The sequence below is a fragment of the Electrophorus electricus genome, chromosome 10 (genome assembly GCF_013358815.1).
Source record: "Electrophorus electricus isolate fEleEle1 chromosome 10, fEleEle1.pri, whole genome shotgun sequence".
NCBI lineage: Eukaryota > Metazoa > Chordata > Actinopteri > Gymnotiformes > Gymnotidae > Electrophorus > Electrophorus electricus.
The window spans coordinates 192501-215000 of NC_049544.1; the positions used below are offsets into that span (position 1 = coordinate 192501).

At 43.4% G+C, this 22500-nt stretch overlaps 2 protein-coding genes across 2 annotated transcripts in view; both read right to left on the minus strand.

The window, feature by feature from the left end:
• The window catches only part of c1r (complement component 1, r subcomponent), a 14698-nt gene extending 12145 nt beyond the window's left edge, over nucleotides 1-2553 (minus strand). Inside the window, exons 1-3 of the mRNA XM_027005941.2 lie at nucleotides 2369-2553; nucleotides 1273-1468; nucleotides 83-263 (exon numbers count right to left, since the gene is read on the minus strand). Coding sequence (XP_026861742.2) covers nucleotides 83-263; nucleotides 1273-1468; nucleotides 2369-2403 — 412 coding nt within the window. The 5' untranslated portion in view covers nucleotides 2404-2553. The remainder of the gene's footprint in view (nucleotides 1-82; nucleotides 264-1272; nucleotides 1469-2368) is intronic.
• A 3712-nt stretch (nucleotides 2554-6265) lies between these two features.
• c1s.2 (complement component 1, s subcomponent .2) lies at nucleotides 6266-15294 on the minus strand. Its single transcript, XM_027005947.2, has 11 exons — nucleotides 15235-15294; nucleotides 13163-13361; nucleotides 12794-12974; nucleotides 12517-12639; nucleotides 11095-11279; nucleotides 8917-9064; nucleotides 8479-8594; nucleotides 8210-8279; nucleotides 7793-7918; nucleotides 7586-7657; nucleotides 6266-7394 (listed from the first exon to the last, which is right to left on the minus strand). The coding sequence occupies exons 1-11, from the start codon at nucleotides 15246-15248 to the stop codon at nucleotides 6607-6609; spliced, it is 2022 nt and encodes a 673-aa protein (XP_026861748.2). The 5' UTR covers nucleotides 15249-15294; the 3' UTR covers nucleotides 6266-6606.
• Nucleotides 15295-22500: the final 7206 nt, after the last annotated feature.

A 22500-nucleotide genomic window follows, 5' to 3' on the forward strand; every position in this document is an offset into this window, starting at 1 on the left:
GCTTGTAGAATGCATTTATTAACTAAATTAAGATGTGTTGTGAAACCACAGCCTGGTAGGATCACGATTACCTATAACGTACCCACAGCCTGGTAGAAGGCAGAGAAGCCGATAGGCTGCTGAGGGCCTGGGTTGGAGTCATCAGTCACAAACACCAGCTGGAGGTGGTTGTCAGGAGACATGATGGGCTTGTTACCAGGGTGATCTGGATCTATGGAATTCTGGCCACAGAACCTCCCCAGAATTTTCTTACCATGGAGAACCTTGTAAAAAAAGTCAAAAGAAAATAACATCCAATATAACACAAACGTAAAACTGTTGTAATCGATTTTAAATCCTTGCTAACTTGCTGATGGTACTCCCTTCAGTCCCATGTCCTCCATGCAAACCTTTCTCCAAAGCAAGGCTCATTCATTCAATTCATGCATATTCAACAGAAGGATGAATTGAATGTGCTGGGAGGAAGTGTACTTTTGTAGCCTATTTCCCCTTAAACAGAACAAGCTCCTCCCTAAACTAGGCCTAGCCCCTCCCTTAAACAGAACAAGCTCCTCCCTAAACTAGGCCTAGCCCCTCCCTTAAACAAGCGCAAGTTTCTCCCTTAAATAGGCTTAGTCCCTCCCTTAAACAGAACAAGCTCCTCCCTAAACTAGGCCTAGCCCCTCCCTTAAACAAGCGCAAGCTCCTCCCTAAACTAGGCCTAGCCCCTCCCTTAAACAGAACAAGCTCCTCCCTAAACTAGGCCTAGCCCCTCCCTTAAACAAGCGCAAATTTCTCCCTTAAATAGGCTTAGTCCCTCCTTTACACAAGCCAAGTCCCTCCCTTAAATTTACCTAACCCCTCCTTTAAATAGGCCTAGCTCATTTAAAACAACAAATCAGTGTCTTCAAAAAACAGAAAATGGTAAGGATTATTCTTTCCTAACATTCAAAAACAAATAAATTGCAGATTTCTGTAAATGTACCTGATGCTTTTATCCAAAGCAACTTACAATTATGACTGAGTATAAGGGTTAAGGATCTTGTTCAGGGGCCTAACTGCAGCAACTTGAACCAGCAACCTTCTAACTACTAATCAAGTAACTAAACCACTGGGCTATAACTGGCCCTGTACAGCCTCACACTGATTGAACATTAGACTGAAATATACTTAAATATCCTGATTCCACACTATTTGCTATGTTTAATTGAAATAAACGTGATGCAGTATGTTTCATTAAAAGTCTAACAAATTATGGAGTTGGATGCTTCATTTAAACACAGCAGCACTGACCATGAGGTAGTCATAGAAACAGTTGACCGAGGGCTCTATGTCCAGGTAGTTGAAGGTGAGCTGGATCTTGTACCCCTGTGGAACATCTAGGTCCCACTGTTGGTGGAGATCAGCTGGATAAGGCTTTGGGTACTGAGGTGACTGGACCTGGCCATACATCACTGCCTCACTCACAATCACACACCACCATAACAGACTGGAGAGAAAGACAGAGAGATATTAAGCTGATATAGAGCAATGTTATCAATGTGTTTTCTTGCTGCTGTTTTCAGCATCAATAATTGTCCTTTCACTTACCAAGGATGCTTCCAAATCCCTTATAAAATTATAGACTAACAATAGCTGTTAGACTCCTAAGTTTAATACTGCAGCAAGCACAATGAAAATAGGGCTTGCACACAAGTTTAAATGATTCAGGCTAACTTCTGAAGTATAAGACTACTAATGCATATTTGAAAGCAGAATAGGTGATCGTGCCTTCAACGCAAGATAAACGCCTCCCTTTCAAGCAGATACAAACATTCGCTGGTATAAACAAACCGAGATTCCTGAAATGTTCCACGTCCACAATCTCTAGAACAGGAGTAGAGACGTTGGAATGGAAACTACGGCAAACAGAAAGATTTACAGAGCAAAGGAGTGCAGTTAAGTTCCCTTAGTTGGCTGCTCCGGAATGTCTGCCTATTTGCCTGCCAGCAAACACTCTTAATGCTCCAAAACAACTTATTTACGTTTAAAGTTGATTCAGGGTACGTCATACTCTTTTTATTAATCGATTCCAGACCGCAGGCCTAGCCCGCATTGAGGTCATCCATTTTATGGATGTTTGGGAAACGTTGCCGACGAACGTAGTGAAAGTGAATACTCAGTCGTGGGAGTGACGGGGGTCGTAAAATAAAAAACTTGTGTTTACAGAATTCTTCCTGTTAGGGTTCAGATATTTATAATTCGATTATACAATTCGACACAAGTCCCACGATTTATATGTATGTAAACCATGGAATCCCACATTTACTTACAGTAGATCTTAGAGCACATAATCTAAATGATCTGATAAAAGTTCATTAGAAAGAAATAAAAAATCAGAAACACTTACAGTATCGAGAAGCTACTAATTATGAGTGATTCCATCCTAAAATGTGGAGTTGCTCGGGACTGTAGTGCATTATATGCTAAATGTCCTCTTGAACGTCCCAGTTGTTTAGTGGTACCATACGTGCAGCCTGTTATCTGCCCTGGCACACATGATCACAGCATAATCCCACCTTCCCAACTCCACTGCGGAGTGGCTGTGCTATACTAAAGCGTCCGCTTCCATCCGGCGCGTAAAAGCCTTAATTAGCATGTAATATATTCAATTAATTTTTAATAATTAAAATAAAGAATTAAAATCACTGTCACTGAGGCGTCTCCTTCTTTGGAGCTGAATACTGGCATTAATACTGAGGAATGTTTAATGTAGCTTGGATCCTTTTTTGGTGACGTAATAAATCACAATTATCAAATAAAGTATTTAGTTACAGTAAGGCAAGTCGGAACTGATAGACTGCTGAACTGTGGGTCCCAAATAAATGTTAAAAATTACACATTTGGGAATTCTTGATCCTCACGCAAATCTGTCAGACTTACCACAGCGTCAGATGTGTTTTGCCCATAATTGAATTAATTTTTCAAGCAGCTATAATGATGACCTGTTGAGAGAAATCGCGGTCATTTCAAATGAAAAGAGTGAGAGAACAAGAGTATAAAAGTCAAAGTAAAAATCTGATTTGTTTGATTTGGCTGAAGAATAAGAATAGTGAAGAGATGATATACACGACACACACACACACGCACGCACGCACACACACACACACACACACACACACACACATACACACACACACACACACACACACAGAGAGAGAGAGAGAGAGAGAGAGAGAGAGAGAGAAAGAGAGAGAGAGAGAGAGAGAAGAGAAAAATACCAATAAAGTTAATTTTGTTCATGTATTATTTATAATTGACCTCAGAACACCAGAAGAGTCTTAAACATATTGATCTCTGGATGAAGTTCACTATAAAGCATTCTAATCAAGATATTTCTTCCAGAGCATATACATTATCTTAATAAATGAGTCAATAATTCAATATTAATAAACACAGGATATTGAAGTTGGTAAACACAGGTAGAGAGAAAGATGAGGGAGTGGCTATAGCTGTAGACTCAACATTTCCCGTAACCCTTGTTGTGCAGAGCAGGGGGGCTGTTTGCTTATGAAAGTTCAAATTCCATTAAAATTCTGCACAATAATGTTGCCTCATACAAGTGTAATCATGTCAGTATTATATATACAGACATTTCACAAATACTTTTAATGCTTTTTATAAATAAAGGGGACATTTATCTGTTATATACATTTACATAAACATTTACATACACATTTTAGGAGGGAAAAAAAGTGTATGTGTGTGTGTGAGACATGGTTGGGATCATTTATGTGTGTGTGTGTGTGTGTGTGTGTCTGTGTGTGTGTGTGTGTGTGTGTGTGTGTGTGTGTGTGAGACATGGTTGCGATCATTTATGTGTGTGTGAGTGAGTGTGTGTGTGTGTGTGTGTGTGTGTGTGTGTGTGTGTGTTTGTTTGAAGACAGCACAGAAACACACATGGGTAAATCACTTTCAGGTAAATAATTCCGTTTTTCAGTTTCATTGGTTGGCAATTAAGTTAAAACTACAAATGTTTTGACAGATAACACCGGTACTGGCACATCTCTGGAGCTTCACTATCACCTGCAGTGCTGATGTCCTCATAGTCCTTGACTCGCTTACTGGGGGCTTGGATATAGACGTCTGTAAAGCTGCTTTGTGACAACATCTGTTGTAAAAAAAAAACAAAAAAAAAACGCTATAGAAATACATTTTGATTTGATTTGACCTTTGCTATATTTGACCTTTCCTGTATTTGTGTATTTCATCTGCATTACATTCTTTCTAAACTCCTTGTTGGATTTGATAGCTCCTCTCTGCTATTCCATCTGCAGTGCCAATGTCCGATAATATTTCAGAGAATTTTTACCAATTCAAATAATATAGCTGTTTTTAAATCTAGATTACAGACTTACTTATGTAGCCTGACATATACTCAATTCATTGGGAGGCATGTTATCCAGAGCAATTTACAAAAGTGCTTTGAGATTTATTCATAGAATACATCCTAGCCAGTACAGCAAGTTAGAGTCCAATGTACCAATTGTCGCATAATCCCCCCCCCCCCCACGAGTCACGTGGTATGGCCTGCCACGTGACGGTGGAGGGGGGTGACTGAGATGTCCGATGTTGTGGTGGTCCGGGTGAAGATCAGGTCTAGAACATTGCCCGCTTTTTGAGTCAGAGGAGACTGGTTGAGGGTGAAGTCGAATGCTGTCAACAGCGGAAGGATGCAGGAGGAATGTAGCTTGTCTGATGGAAGATTGAAGTCTCCAAGGAGAATGAGTGGATTCCCTTTAATGGGGTATTGACTCAGGAGGATGTCAAGCTTGTCAATGAAGTTATCTAGGGAACCTGGAGGGTGGTAGATGACGATGATTGTAACATTGCTGACCCAAGTGCCGCAGGGTGTTGGGCAGGACCCACAGACTTCCTTGACAGTGCAAGGACAGTGCAACATTAAACATATACTACACAAGGGGCACTCACACATAACACTTACAGTAAACATGACTCAACAGTTAACATTAAACGAAGAACACATACAATTTAACAGGGGACTACACAATCTAATGTTACGGCTACAGAGATCGAATTGAACACACATGTAGCGACAATGACCAACAGAGAGCACACACTGACAGGGCTTTAAATAGACAGACAGACATTCAACATTAAACCCTGTGCAGGTGTGTGCTATCCAGGGGGGCGTGGTTACAAACTGTCCAAATGTGAATCCCCTGCACGCGGCAGGCCGTACCACGTGACTTGTGGGAGGAGGAGCCTTCCGTGACATGATGTGAAGTTTGGTAGGGAAACAAACTGTAATAGCATGAAATTCAAAAGAAAAGATAGAAAGAGCAGAGAAAGAACATGAAACGCCACTCTCGAGACAATAGTAAACCTGTGCCTCCACCCCTGCCAAGACACCTCGGAGAATGTGTGAATATGTGTGAGATGTGTGAGAAAAAGATACTTAGCTGAGTTTGCGAGGTCCAGTAGATGAGATGTAGATGAGGAACTGACTGAAAAGAACAACAAAGCCTTTTGCAGGTGGTGATCACCGCTACACCATATACGTCTGTAGCAGAGTCGTCCTAATTCAACTTCCAATGTCAATAAGTGCTGAGTCCGTCCCTCAATTCACACCTAAAGTAGTGGTGAGTAGTGGTGATTGGAAATGGAGGAGTAGTGGTGATTGGCTGAGTGTTGACTGAGACTTGATGGAGGCTTTAACTTATTTTAATTCTAGGAATATATTTAATGTTATTGTTATACATTTTTTGTTAGTAATGTTATTTCATAACATTTCATACTTTATCATGTAAACTTTATTAAATATTTTCTCTATAAAACAGATTTTAGATTTTAATGATTTTAGAATTGAATGTATTATATATCAATTAATAAGTATGAATAAAATTATATAAATTTTAATATGTAATGCTATATAGAAATAGTGCTGTAGTCATGTTAAAACAGCTTTATAATATATAAGATATAACAGCATCCAACAACCTGTGCCATCTCTCACTGTAACAGCGTATATAATCACAGATGTTTGTCTTAAATGATCCTCTCATACATCTCACTTTAGTTCAGCACATAAATGTGTCTAGAAAAGTATCACATTAAAACCTTCCTAACAGCTCAGTGTGAATGTACCACTGTCCATAAGGTTATTAAATCCACTACTTCAAATGAGTACATGTTACTGATAGGAAATAATTGCTGTGCAATTATTAATCAATACATTCATTTGACACAAACACATAATGCTCTAAAAAGGCACAAAAGATTTCTTTATAATGAAATATTTTTATTTAACCCAATTATATTCAAAGAATTTGTCATGAGCATTCAAGGGAATCATAGGCTGTGTAATTAACAAGACAGATATTATTTAATTTCACACAAGTCCTGAAAATTCTTCTATCCATAACATACATCTGTAGGAACCAGCAATCATAAGACCATGTTGACTGAAAACCAACAATCATTAGACTATGTTGACTGTGACAGACTGACATAAATGTGGTTATGTGACAGACTTACATAAATGGGGTTATGTGACAGACTGATAGAAGTTGTTATTTGTGACAGACTGATGTGTGACAGACTGATCTGTAATGAACAAAGTCAGTGTTAATTTTTCTGCATGGTTTCCATGATCCAGTCCAGGTAGTTCTCCACTTTGGTATAATAGCCCTTATTGTGTTCATTTCCACAGATGCTAGGACCCCATGACACAATACCCTTGAGCTGGTGGCGTGTGTTTGGAGACCCACTCCCTACTGCTGGGACGACCAGGGGGCCCCCACTGTCACCCTTACAGCTATCCACCTCTTTACTCTTTCCTCCCGCACAAAACATATTATCAGTGACCTTCAGATTGTTTGGAAAACAAGGAACTTCTGAATATTCTATCACATGACCATACTGCAAATATCGAGCCTTTGTCAAAGTTTCGGATCTTCCTCCAAACCCTGAGATTGTTCCCATCTTGCCCTCCATTGATAGTCTAGCAGTTTGCTCTGGCAGACTATTAGTTTTGTTTGGCAGACACACTGGCCTGATGTTAGGACCAAGTGACACTCTAGCAGACATTTTCACCAAGGCAATGTCATTATCATAGTTTGTGTGGTCCTGCTCTGGCTTCCTCTTTTCAAAACCAGGATGAATTATGATCTTCTCAGACTCCATTAAAACAGCATTTCTGTCCATCCCATCAGTAATTCCTCCGTAAAATATCAGTGTGTCTGATTCATATCTGTCCACCACGTGAGCAGCAGTGACTGCCCACTGATCAGAGATCAGCGAAGCACCTCCTCGCTGGGGCTCCTTAATCAGTAGATGCCAAGGAAGCTCTTCTGGTTGTGCCTTTCTTCCTCCAAAAATCCTCCCAGAAGAAAAGGCGGTATTCTTGCCACATACTGACACAACATGGAGTGACAGAGAGAAGAAAATACATTATTCTTACACACATTACACACATTTCACACATTCTTACACACATTATTTTGTGTGTGTGAGCCAAAAATGTATTATATTTGTATTATAATATAAGTGAAGTGAAGCATGAGTTTTGTTAATGTATATTTTATCACTGAACACACAGAAATACCTGGAAGACACAGTGGCTTAGTCTGTGCCTTTTCAGACACCCAGGTACCACTGGCATCACAAATGAAGTTAGCTGAGAAAAGGATGAAATTAGAAAGCAGTGACTATAATAACTCTCTAAGTATGTGTAAATAGGCAAGCACACACACACACACGCGCACGCACGCACACGCACACACTGCACAGCCATCTGCACAGCCATTTTTACCATCTCCGATTAGCTCGTAGTACTCTGACAGACACTTGACGCTGATATTGTGGTTGTATGTGGTAACTGGATCCTCCTCTGTTAGGACAATCAGATCTGAAAAGTTGGGTGGCCCACAGTCTATAGCTGAAAGAGAAGACACAGAAAGAGTGTGTGTGTGTGTGTGTGTGTAACAACTGCAGGGTTGTCTGTCTGCACTCCAAACCTTGTAGGGCTGCCTGCTTTCAAAGTAATACAACTGGGTAACACATCACATTACTCACATGTAAAGTCTCATTTTAAGTAACGTATAAGTATCACGTGTGAGTGTAACATGAGTGTAACCTGTGAGTGTAAAGTGTGAGGGTAACGTGAGCGTAATGTGTGAATGTCACGTGTGAATATAATGTTTCAGTGTCACGTGTGAGTGTAACTCACGTTCACAGTAGCGAACAGGACTCCACCTCCCACTCTTCTGGCATGTGGATTCAAAGGTTTGCTGAAGTGTCTGAGCACAGAAGAAAAAATTATCTGAAACAACAGACTATGTAATAAACAAGCAAACTACAAAATAAAAATCAATCCAGCAACCTACAAATTACACAGAATGGGTAGACAGACAAACAAGTAGGCTACAAAATAAACAACAAAACAAAGAGGCTACATAGTACACATGACATAAATATACAGAAATGAAAAGTAATTACACTCTCCAATGAATGTCCAGTCACACACTGCACAGTGACTGTATCTCCTGGGGTATACTGAGATCTTTGAGGTGCAAGAATGGAGTTGGCTGTCACATTTCCAGGGCACTGCATTGCTGTAGGAAGTTAACACTCAATCAAAAATGTGCATAATCAATCAAAAATGCACATAATCAATCAAAATGGGGACTTGACACATCATGGACTAGCGCAGTTACAGCAATTATATAATTAACTGCTAATCAACACTCACAATGAACACTCAAACTTGGTAACATGTTCACCGAAGTTCTGCACTAGTGTCTTAAACCTCTCCATTAGTACAATAAACCTCTCCATTAGTACATTAAACCTCTCCATTAGCATTTCTAGGTTTTTTAATGTAGTGATCAGTAGTTGAAGTGTGGTGTAGTGTGTTCATGGGTTGATCAGACTTACGTTTAGCTCTGTAACTGAGGGTGAAACCTGTATTTGTGCCTCCCTGGTCTGTATGGAAGAAAATCTGAACACGCTGAGCACCAGTGGAGATTTTAGGTGGAGCTGTCTGACCACAGAAGGGTCCGAACACCGCAGAGTCTGTCTTTATCTGGGAGGCACAGACAGCAGACACAGAAAGGAAGAATTATGTGGCACAAGACTTTTAGAACCAATAACAGATTGCAGGACCTGATTTTGGTCAGGTTTAGTTTTTTTCTTGCTCTACTGTTTTAGCCTGCTTTCCCCAGACAGCCTGAATTCTTCCCAGTAAGATAATGATGAGAGTGTTATGGTTATTATGGTGAGAATGCGTTAGGGTTATACAGTGAGAGTGTGTTAGGGTTGTTATGTTGAGAGTGTGTTAGGGTTAGAATGGTGAGAGTGTTAAGGTTATTATGGTGAGTGTGTTAGGTTTAGAATGGTGAGTGTGTTAGGTTTAGAATGGTGAGTGTGTTAAGGTTATTAAGGTGAGTGTGTTAGGTTTAGAATAGTGAGTATGTTAAGGTTATTATGGTGAGTGTGTTAGGTTTAGAATGGTGAGTGTGTTAAGGTTATTATGCTGAGTGTGTTAGGTTTAGAATGGTGAGTATGTTAAGGTTATTATGGTGAGTGTGTTAGGGTTAGAATGGTGAGAGTGTTAAGGTTATTATGGTGAGTGTGTTAGGTTTAGAATGGTGAGTGTATTAAGGTTATTATGATGAGTGTGTTAGGTTTAGAATGGTGAGTGTATTAAGGTTATTATGGTGAGTGTGTTAGGTTTAGAATGGTGAGTGTGTTAAGGTTACTATGGTGAGTGTGTTAGGTTTAGAATGGTGAGTGCTTGTCTGCCCAGGTGCTTGTGCAATCTCTTGTGATCTCAAAGCTCGACTACTGCAACTCGCTATTTGCTGGTGTTCCTCTAAGAGCAATCAGACCTCTACAATTGGTCTATAATGCAGCAGCACGACTGGTCTTCAATGTTCAGATGTTCACATGTCACTCCACTGCTGCACTCCCTTCATTGGCTTCCAGTAGCTGCCTGCATTAGATTTAAAACCTTGATGCTTGCCTACAAAGCCAAAAATGAATCAGCTCCTTCATACATGAGGTCAATGGTCAAAGCCCGATCCGTACCTCGAGTGCTTCGAACCTCAAGTATGGCTTTGCTTGAAATACCATGCTTCAGGTCTCATGGAAGACAAGCATAGAGACTGTCTTGGCTCCAAGATGGTGGAATGAACTCCCACTCCCACAGCAAAGTCCTTTGCAGTCTTCAAACGCAGACTGAAGACCCAACTATTTGCAGAATATTTAAAGGACAACTGACCCTGCTCCCATATTGACTGACTAAATTAGTACTTATTGGAGGGTATTGTTTATTATGTTGTTTAACAAACACTTTTTGTTTATGGCACTTATCATTGTTTAAGATAGACCTTATGTATTTTGTATTTTGTACTTCTAGTCATGAACACTGATCCCTGTATTCTACAGTATTCTAGTTCATTGGTATGTTGGACTCTAACCTACTGTACTGTACTAGGATGTGTTCTATGAGGAAAATGACAAGCACTTTGGAAGTTGCTCTGGATAAGAGCTGCTAACTGCCGTAAATGTAAATGTAAATGTAAATGTGTGCTATGGTTAGTATGGTGAGTGTGTGTTAGGGTTATACAGTGAGAGTGTGTTAAGGTTATGATAGTGAGTGTGTTAGGGTTATACAGTGAGAGTGTGTTAAGGCTATTATGGTGAGTGTGTGTTAGGGTTATACAGTGAGAGTGTGTTATGGTTATGATAGTGAGTGTGTTAGGTTTAGTATGGTGAGTGTGTTAAAATTATTATGGTGAGAGTGGGTCTGGTGAGACTGGGTTAGAGTTTAGGGTTAGAATGGTTAGGGTTAGGGTTAGAGTTTAGGGTTAGAGTTTAGGGTTAGGTTTTAGGGTTAGGGTTAGGGTTAGTTGGTGGCTCACTCGGTTTGCTGTAATGTACACCGAGGTTTGACTCCTCATTGGGGGAAGCCCCCCCATTATGAATGATGTGTAGTTATGTCCTATAGTACAACAGTTGTATCACAGATAAGTAAACAAAGCTCTTCAAGAATCTTCCTATATCACTGTTGGAAAAGGACGCGGTGCATCAGATGAGGGGAGAACTACAGACTGTTAGAGTGTCGATGCATTGCCCATCTCTGCTCTCCACATCAAACTCCCCGACGAAGCTCAGCACCAGCTGCTGACCCTCCTGCACAGCCAGTGTGTAGGTGCAGAACGAGTTCTCCAGGTAGGGGCCAGGGCTGCCCACTGGAGTCAGTACACCCTCCCCAAACAGCTCCTCTGTACAGTTTGCTGAGAGACAAAGAAATAAAATCATAAAACAGAAATAAAAGAAACAAAATTAAAGTTTTATCTGAGAGTTTGATTAGTGTTAGGGGTTAGGATTAGGATTAGGGTTATGGGTTAGGGGTTAGGATCAGGGTCATGGGTTAGGGGTTAGGGATTAAGGGTGAGGATCGGGTTTATGGGCATATGTTTGTATGAGAGACACCTGAATTTGTTCAACATGTTACGTGTCAGGGTTGCTGTTGGTGTTTCCCGCTCTTTTCTCCTTGTTCCCTGTCCCTTGTCGCAGGTACTGTCAGTCATTGTTAACAGCCGTCCAGTCCATACATACTGAACAGGTGATCCCAGGGAGGGATGTTTGATATGTGTGCAGTCTCGAGCACGCCCTCACGAAATGCAGGTTTGCTCTTGTGTTCTAAATCCCGCGTTAACACTAACTCTGTTATTCGTTGTTCGTCTGTGTTTTGGTTTGTCATTATAGTGTGCCTTCTGATCTCCTTTAGTCATGTATTTGGTGATAGTTTGTCCACTGGTTTGTCCGCTTGGATTGAGAACGGTGTAGCACGTGCGTGCACCTCCTTCGCGTGTCACGTAGGTTCGTAAGCGGGCGGATGCTAACCCCTGTATGTTTATATTTATCTTAGACTAGTGTGGTCAGGTAGTTTTGCTTTACACTGTGTTACGGCTAGGTGAGACCTTTTTAAAATTCAGACTACGGGAGTGGCAAATTTTGTTTCTTTGTTTGTTTGCACACCATCCAAGTTGGCTTTTCAAGTTAGCACCTGTGCTCGGGTCATTCACTGTACACTTGTAGATATGATTCATTTGTGTTGTGTCTGGTTATACACTTGATGTCCAATTAAATCTCCCCATTTCACTTTATTCCTGTGTGGGTTTATTGTCTCCCTACTGAGGTGCTCGTTGTCACTGTCACTGTGACACCTAGACCGGAGTCTAATAATGGGACCGTAACAAATTATGAACTCAGTGCTTGAAACTGTATAGGTTAAAGTCAGTATTTCATGCATGCAGTCATGTTAATAAATATTTATTGAGAGAGACAAACAGTGAGACATAACAAAACAAAATGAGAGGCAAAAAGATGAGTGAAACAATGACGAGATGGAAGAAATTATTTCTTCATCTTTATCACATCTACACATCAGTCCAGTTCTTGTGTAGATCTGCTGCAGGCACACTTTGTACCGTATGTATTTGTGTGTGTGTGTGTGCGGATATGTACCACTGCAGGTGTGCTGGTCTTCACTGAGGTAGTAACCTGGCTTGCAGCTGCAGGTGTATCCTCCAATGTAATTATGGCAGAAATGAGAGCACTCAGGTTCGTGGACCCAACATTCATCAACATCTGGGGACCCACAGAGACAGAGGGTCAAAGGTCAGCTATGTAATCACCCCAAATCCATACTGAATCCCATCCCCCCACCCCCCCTCCCCTGGGCTGGCACAGGGTGGATAACACTGATGTAGTCGAACACTTCCCCACACTGACATGTCCTTACCCTGCTCCTTATAGAAGGCTCTAAAGCCAGTGTGCCTTTCTGGATTGGAGAAATCTGCCTCAAAGGAGAGAGAGAGACAGCCTCCAGAGGAGGAACGGAGCAAGGGATTGACAGAGGATAGCAGATGTTGAGCTGACATTCTGCCGCAGAGTTTAGTGAGAAGGACATTGCCCGCGAAGACCTACAAGAGTAAGGCAAAATAAAGACAAAACCAAAGCTGTGAAACAGAGTTTTTAAGGTTCAAGAACAGAAGCTGCAAGCACACACACACACACACACACACACACACACACACACACACACACTCACACACACACACATCATGCCCTTTGGCATTTTGTGGTTTGTGTCTCCCACTCACACTGCTACCTTAACAACATCATTTTCACACTGTTCGCTGTCTTCCAGGTCTAGGTGAAAGAAGCTGAGCATGAGTGTGTGTCCAGGTGCAGCACAGTGCTTCCATGTAAGTGTGGCATGTGGGTCATATCCAAAAGGATAACCGGGAGACTGAACCCATCCAGCTAGTGGGACAGAGCCGCACACCTGCACCAGCAGCACACACACACTGAGGAAGGGGTGTGAGAGTGGGAGAGAGGGAGAGAGGGAGGGAGGGATAGAGAGAGAGAGAGAGAGGGAGAGAGGGAGGGAGGGAGGGAGGGAGGGAGGGAGGGAGATTTTAGTATATCGGGTCAGTGCTTGCTCCTGATTACAAAGTCATTCTAATAAAAGTGGAAAGAGTGTGTGAGGAGGGTGTGTGGAGAGGGTGCGGGGAGGGCATGTGGTGATGCGTGTGGCGGGTGTGTGGAGAAGGCACGTGGGGAGGGTGTGGGGAGGGTGCGTGGAGAGGCGTGTAGAGGGCGTGAGGAGAGGTGGGTGTGGAGGACATGTGGAGAGGTGTGTGGGGAGAGGTGGGTGGGGAGGCGTGTGGAGAGGCGTGTGGAGAGGTGGGTGTGGAGGGTGTGTGGAGAGGTGGGTGGGGAGGGTGTGTGGGGAGGGTGTGTGGGGAGGCGTGTGGAGAGGTGGGTGAGGAGGGTGTTTGGGGAGGCGTGTGGAGAGGTGGGTGTGGAGGGTGTGTGGAGAGGTGGGTGGGGAGGGTGTGTGGGAAGAGGTGGGTGGGGAGGTGTGTGGGGAGGGTGTGTGGAGAGGTGGGTGGGGAGGGTGTGTGGGGAGGCATGTGGAGAGGTGGGTGAGGAGGGTGTTTGGGGGTGGGTGTGGAGGGTGTGTGGAGAGGTGGGTGGGGAGGGTGTGTGGGGAGGGTGTGTGGGGAGGCGTGTGGGGAGGCGTGTGGAGAGGTGGGTGAGGAGGGTGTTTGGGGAGGCGTGTGGAGAGGTTTGTGTGGAGGGTGTGTGGAGAGGTGGGTGGGGAGGGTGTGTGGGAAGAGGTGGGTGGAGAGGTGTGTGGGGAGGCGTGTGGAGAGGTGGGTGGGGAGGGTGTGTGGGGAGGCATGTGGAGAGGTGGGTGAGGAGGGTGTTTGGGGGTGGGTGTGGAGGGTGTGTGGAGAGGTGGGTGGGGAGGGTGTGTGGGGAGGGTGTGTGGGGAGGCGTGTGGGGAGGCGTGTGGAGAGGTGGGTGGGGAGGGTGTTTGGGGAGGTGTGTGGAGAGGTTTGTGTGGAGGGTGTGTGGAGAGGTGGGTGGGGAGGGTGTGTGGGGAGGCGTGTGGAGAGGCGGGTGGGGAGGGTGTTTGGGGAGGTGTGTGGAGAGGTGTGTGTGGAGGGTGTGTGGAGAGGTGTGTGGGGAGGGTGTGTGGGGAGGGTGTGTGGGGAGGCGTGTGGGGAGGCGTGTGGAGAGGCGGGTGGGGAGGGTGTTTGGGGAGGTGTGTGGAGAGGTGTGTGTGGAGGGTGTGTGGGGAGGGTGTGTGGGGAGGCGTGTGGGGAGGCGTGTGGAGGAATATACAATGACTGAAAGGAGAAGAAGGACAGGAAGGAGCTGATATGATCGAAAAACAGGAAATAAAAAATAAGGAAGATGTGGCTCTAAGCTTGTGAATCGTCCTCATATGAGGACACTGGAATTTTATAAGATTATATGAAAGAGAAAACAACAACAACAACAACAACAACAACCACACTGTCCTCATGCACTGGGTTAGAGTCATGTACTGGGTTAGGGTCATGTATTGGGTTAGGGTCATGTACTGGGTTAGGGTCATGTACTGGGTTAGAGTTATGCACTGCACAACATCCACAGCAGTTGCAGGAAGAGACTAATTAATCTCTTAAGTATTATTTGATCAGAGACTAATTAATTGCTTAAGTATTATTTTATCAGAGTCTAATTAATCTCTTAAGTATTATTGATCAGAATCTAATTATTCCCTTAAGTATTATTTGATCAAAGATGTGCAATAAAATGCATCATTCAGACTGCTAATTAAACAGATACATAAATAAAATATCTTGAAACTAAGTTCGATGAATAAGAAATATAGACTGTACTCACAAGATTACGATCATGAGGAGAACAGATCAAAGCCCAACTTACGAAGACTGTCCTGTTTTCACTTCTGTGTTTTCTTATTGGTCTGTGTGTCCACCCCCCCCCCACCCCCAACTTCCTCTAAAATCTCTCCAAACACCACCAGTGACGATCATTAAAAATGCTTCTGTACATTTACATTTACGGCATTTAGCAGACGCTTTTATCAAGAGCGACTTACAAATCTTTATATCTGCTTAAGTGTTTGCCTGGCTTTGCCTATTACCATATGGAACCAGCTGCTTTTCCTACATTTCTGACTCCAGCCTTGATGTATCCAGTCAGAAAAATCCTGATTTAGGTGCCTTCACACCCTCATACACATCAGTAGGTACAAAGACCACTCCAGTAGAGTGTGGTTCTCTCTGTCTGGATTCATCAGTTCAGCATAATCTTTATAGGGAGTTTGGTCAGATCTTTTGGTGGAATGTTCTAGTAGAAAGACTAAATACTGATACACAGACAGAAACTAAAGTGGTGATTCTGTCCTTTGTTTGGTTAGGAAGCCCATGTCATTTCCCCTGTAGTGCACCCAAAATAAACCTGAATTTGACCATCAGTGCCAGCCTGTGAAACAGGCTTTAGTTGGTCAGAACTTTATAAAACTTATAACACTTTATTAATCCCTGAAGATAAATTACAATGGTAAAGCAATCGTACATGCAAGACAGGTATACAAGAATACACATGAGTTAGGAAACATATATATATATATATGCGGCCCCCTTCCTCCCCATAGTCGGCTCAAAGTGCCAGGAGGGTGGCAACACTTGGCACACTAACTGCAGCGGTCGTGTATCTAAGTTCTATGGGTTGGGTAAAGACTTGGTGACCTACGCCATAAAACCGTTACCGTGAAACTCTATGGATCAGAATACACGTGCTTCAAGTATGGTGCTCAGCAATGGCCCCCCGGGCTGGACAGCATCAATCATGTAACTGGGGAAGAAGGAAGGAGGACCCATAGTAATCAGAACAGCTGGGATGACACGAGAGGGAGAGACCCCCAAGAAGGCCCATGGAACATGGAACGTGAGAGGGATGAGCATGGGAAAGCTGGATACCATCAAGAGGGAAATGAAAAGGATGAGTGCGGACCTAGTGGGAGTCGGTGAATTGCACTGGATGGGATCTGGGGACTTCCGCTCAGACAACTACACCATTTACTACTCAGGAAACGAGACAGAAAGGAGAAAGGGGGTTGCCATTGTGGCCAATAAAAGGATCAAAAGGTTTGTAGAAAGCCCCAAATACATCAGCAATAGGATTATGCCCATCTGCATCAGATGGAAACCTCTGAAGGTGACCATCATCCAAGTCATCAAAGAGCAGGAAACTGAGGACTTCTATACCCATGTCCAGACCGAACTCGACAGAACCTCAAGAACGGTCACCATCTACATCATGGGTGATTTCAGTGCCAAAGTCGGAAAAGGAGCGGATGCAGGAGTGGTCAGCAGACAGGGCCTAGATGAGAGGTTTGATGCTAGGGACCGCCTTGTGCAGTTCTGCCAGGAGAACAAGTTTAGAATCACCAACATCTTCAACCAACTGAAGTGGTGCCTGTACACCTGGACATCCCCAAATGGGCAGCATCGCAACCAGATCGACTACATCCTCTGTCAGCAAAAAAGGAAGAGATGAATTTTCTCCACAAAAACATTACCAGGCAAAGACTGTGGGTCTGATCACCAACTCCTTATAGCCAAAGTCAGGGTCAGATTAAGCAAGATCAAACGTGCTTCCATGCAGAGGAAGTTCAATGTCAGCAAGATCCCCATGCAATATGCAGTCAAAACAAGGAACAGGTTTGACTTGCTCAGGAAGGAAGGAGGGGTCCCAGATGAACTGTGGGTAGAGATCAAGGAAACCATCACTGACATTACTCAAGAGCACATGCCATACAAGAAGCCAGTGCATGATGGGAATTGGCTAACTGGAGCCACCCTCCATATTGTTGATAAGAGAAGAGGGGCTAAGGCTAAAGGCAGGTAGGACGAGGTGAGGCGGCCCTGTTGGCAGAGAATGAGAAAGACATGAAGAAGCTGATCCTGAAGCTGAAAGAGTGGTCAATTTGTATTCCTTGGGTCCCTCACTGATCACAATGGAGGGGCGACAGCAGAGATCAAGTGTCGATTAGCGCTGGTGTGTGTGGCCATGGTGAATATGGACCAAACATGGAAATGCAAGGACATCACGGTCACCATCAAGCAAAGGCTGATTACAGCCATCGTGTTCACATTCGTTACATATGGCTGCAAGACGTGGACACTGACGAAAACTCCTATGAATGCAATGGACAACTACAGTTACCAGTAAACTTAGAGGTCCCCTAGCAGACTACAGATCCCCTAGCAGACTACAATACCCTGCAACCCGTTAGTCACCCAGGCAAAGACAACCAATCAGAGGCATCCAGTCAGATCAGTGTCACCTGAATATTGAACTCACCTGTGTGTCCTGAATCTTGATGTATATAGGACTGTTTCAAACTCTCATTCATGGCGAAGTATTGCCAATAGTTTACTAAAGCATAATGAGCATTATTGTAGATAGTCTTTCTGTATGCCGTACCCTGTCTTCGTATTTCTCGTTACTGTATTTTGTTTGCCCCTTTTGGATTGTCTGCCTGGTTCGTTTTGTGATTGATCTTCTGGTTTCTGACTCGGACTGTTATGTTCTCTATGATTTGGATTTTCCCTTTATATGCTCTTTTGGTCTTCATCCTGGATTATTCCACAACCCCTGAACTAAGAATAAATCAACCTCCTGTTTCATTTCCGCAAGTGTCTGATTCATATATATATATAAAATCTCTGTATATTTACTATAGTATTAAATCTCAGTAATTATAATTGATGATTCCTGCTTCACCCTCCCAGTAGGTGGTTATTTCTTTTTCCTTACACTTAGGCCTTCTACCAGAAACCTGTGAGTTTGTGTGTGTGATCTACCAGAAACCTGTGAGTTTGAGGGTGTGTGTGTGTGTGTGTGTGTGTGTGTGTGTGTGTGTGTGTGTGTGTTCAATGTATTTTTTCTCTTCTGGACTGAGATTGATTTCCCTTCCGTGGACTGTAAACCTCGATGATGGCTAACATACACCGACACTAACATTGACATGAACACTAACATTAACATTAACATTAACATTGACATTGACAATAACCAACACTGAGGCACACACTGACGGGGGTTTAAATAAACAGACAAAACACTGTGCGGGTGCGTGCCATCATGGGGGTGTGGCTACATACAAGGGTGAACCCCCCCCTGCACGCAGCAGGCCGTACCACGTGACTTGTGGGGGGAGGGGGGAGCGTCCCATGACAGATACAGGGAAATAAATAAATATTTTTTGGTGAATGAAGAGGGGATGTATAATATCCAAATATACAATGTATAATTTCCAGTTTTTACAATTTACAATTTTTACAGTTTTTTGTGATGTTATTGTGGACATCACACACAGAGTAGTCCCATCAGTTCCATCAGTTGCCCTGATTCAGTGTCTGAATGGCCTATGGGAAGAAGCTCCTCTTCAGTCTCTCTGTGTTGGTCTTCAGGGAGCTAAAGCGCAACAGAGAGAAGAGCCTATTTTTGGGATGGGTGGGGTCCTCAACAATCCCCCTGGCTTTGGTCTGGCACTGCTTGTAATATTTGGTCTGCAGGTCAGGAAGTTCTGTATGAGTGATACGCTCTGCTGAACGCACCACCCTCTGGATTGTTTGTGTGTCCTGCTTGGTGCAGTTCCCAAACCAGATTGTGATGTTTCCCATGAGGATGCTCTCAATAGTGCAGGTGTAGAAGTTCGTCAGCACCTTGGAGGGCAGTCTGAAGTCTCTTAGATGTCTGAGGTAGTAAAGACGCTGACGAGCGTCAGCGGGAGTGTGGAGTGTGGTGTGGCAGGACCAGGACAGGTCCTGTGAGATGTGAACAAATTGGTAGTGCTGCTCCTGCTTCTTACTGCTGTCCACAATCAGCTCCTTTGTCTTGCTGATGTTTAGGAGGAGATTATTTTCCTGGCAGCAGTTCTCCAGGTGTTTAATCTCCTAAAGGTAGGCCCTCTCGTTGTTGTCTGAGACCAGGCCCATGACGACGGTATCGTCAGCAAACCTGATGATGATGGTAGAGCTGGAAGTGGCTGTGCAGTCGTAGGTGTACAGTGAGTAGAGCAGGGGGCTTAGGACACAACCCTGAGGAGCTCCAGTGCTGAGGGTGAGGGTGGATGAGGCGCAGCTGCCCACCCGTACTGATTGTGGTCTGTCTGATTCAGGGCAGAACAGCAGTGGGGACACTGCATCTCTTTGGTATGTATGACACTTTATGGTCAGCTGGGCAATTTTCTTTGAGTTGGCTTCTAGTGTTGTCCTTCAATACTCCACTGAGTTCTGGATGAAGCACCTTTATGGTCAAATTGACTTTAACAGGGCTAGGTAGGTGTGTAGCACTGAGGTGAATGCACAGTAGTTTGTGTCTGGTAGCCAGTGTAAGGACTTCAGAATGGGATGAATTGTTCTCTTCCTTTCTCTATCAGCTGCATTTTGAATCATTTTGAGTGTCTCCAGTCAGGAGACCAGTACAGTAGTCAACCTGCTAGAGATGTGTAACATAATTGTGTAGGGCCAAGTACGTCTGATGGCATCTGCATAGCTGTGGTAAGATGGCCAAAAATCTTGCATGATTTAGCCAAGAGGAAGAAAGTATAAGAGCGGCCCAAGAATCAAACCCTGGGGGACACCACAAGTTACTGGCATGCTTTCAGAAACATTATTTGCTATTTTAACAAAGTAATGCTTTCCTTGCAGGTATAAATGAAACCATTTTAGGACTGAGAGTCCAATTCAGCTCTGAGGTGTATGCCCTTCCCACTGTTCATGTGGTATGGTCCAGCATGTGCAGCAAGAGATCACATACTGTCTTGTTAGTAACCATGCCTATGTCGTTAGCACACACCTGCACTGGGTTATTGTTGTCATGTCTATATGTATGTTAGGTGTCACATTATGTCATCGTGCACACAGTCGCCTGTTTGTTTGCCCTCACCTAGCTGACTGCAGGACCGTTTATAGCCTGATTCTTTCTTCATTCTGGCATTTAGCAGACGCTCTTATCATAGAACACATCCTAGTACAGTGCAGTAGGTTAGAGTCCAACATACCAATCAACCATATTGTTGAAATACAGCCATCAATGCTGAAGCCTATAAGTGCAAAACACATATAAACTCTCTAACAGACAATGATAAGTGCAATAAACAACACCTTACAATAAGGACTAGAATTTCAGTTACTCAACATCAGTGCAATAAACAATACTCTACAATAATTACTAGAGTATTCAGTACAGTAGTTGCAAATTTTCAGAGATGCAGGATTAGTGGTCCTTTAAATACTCCACCTCACCAGGGTACCATCAAGGGGGGGGGGGGGGGGGTCACAGCCAGTTTGCCTTTTGGTTTTGGTGTGCCACCCCAAGATTTTCAGTGGCCCTATCTGGGTACCCCTATGAAACCTTACCATTGCACTGGACCCCCTGGCGATTCCTTTATATTTTTCTTCTGTATTGCTCTCCTTACTTGTATTTGTCTCCTTACCCTCTCTAATTCTCACCTTCAGCTCCCTTACTCCACATACCAGCCCTGTTACACCACACCAGCCCTGTTACCTCTACCCAGCCCTGTTACACCACACCAGTCCAAAAGTCATAAAAAGGATAAAGGTGGTTATTGCTCCAGTAAAACACTTTATGAACAATAACTTATTAGCAAATTCAAATGATTATTCAAATATCTCTCATTTGTCTAACAGATACACATTTAATCAGTTACTCCTAACTGGGAATGTTTGGTTAATGATTTCCTCAAGACAAACTTACTACAGTGGATCCATTATTTTTTTCACTAGACAGAGCAGTGGACAAGAAACACAGACAGGGGGCAGCAGGACACACAATTAACATGTGTCCTTAAACACAGAAATAGGATGAGACCACTGGCGTAGAGGAGGGGCCACTAGCAGGCGTCCTGCGGCGGAGACACAGGGTTTTGCACTACGCCACTGGCTGAGATGCAAACAGGAAATGAAAGCAATTGTTCTTCAAACTCATGCTTGTGCTTTACATAATTTTTGGCTCCTTGCAGAGTTATTAACAGAGTTACACTGAGCTACTGAGCAATAGGGCACAGTAAATGAGCAATAAATGAGCAACAGGGCACACTAAATGAGCAATAAATGAGAAAAGGGGTACACTAAATGGGCAATAAATGAGCAAAAGAGCACACTAAATGAGCAATACATGAGCAACAGGACATACTAAATGAGCAATGAATAAGCAACATGGCACATTAAATGAGCAATAAATGAGCAACAGGATACACTAAATGAGCAATAAATGAGCAACAGGGTACAATAAAATGAACAATAAATGAGCAACACAGAACACTAAATGAGCAATAAATGAGCAACAGGGCACATTAAATGCTCATATTTGTATTTGTTGAAGGATACAGATCATGAAAAATGTTCACACTACAGCAACCTAGTCGTATATTTCTGATAATACCACTAAGCCTAACCCTGACCCTGACCATAACCCTGTCCTAGCACACAGCAGGACACAGCAGGGTTATTTCCATACACAGTCTGAGCCCACAGCAACATCCAGATGAACTTCAGTAACCCTATGGAGTACAGTAAGTTTAGTCCAACACCCACAGCCATGCTGTGAAGCCACAGATGCCTTGTGGTCTCCACTCTGAGGAGCATGTTGCACTGTCAGACAGGACAGTGTGTGGGAAGATGAACCCTCCAGCAAGCTCACTCATACAGAGCAGGAAGTCTTCCAACGGGCTCGCATGCTCACGGCATGGTTTAGACCTGCAGTCATCATGAAGGTATAGGCTTAAACAGTAGCTCGGGTCACAATATCTTGTCATGGCCTGAAGGTAAGAATATTGCAGGGCTAAGAGTGTGACCACAGTGCTCAACTACAAAGGTTGTAGTCTTACTGGGAGGGTCAGTCCTGTACACTTTCACAAACTGAGACACACTGGGAGCCAGGATATGACAAACCTTAACAATCTTCATTTAAAAAATATCTTTAATGACTACACATGGATAAGAGGAGTTCATATTTTACTTCTTCTGTGGTTGGCATGTGCAGCTGGATTCATCTTCACTCTGTGAACAGTGAAGATGACATATGGAGATTAAGAGCTTTTTTACAGCTACA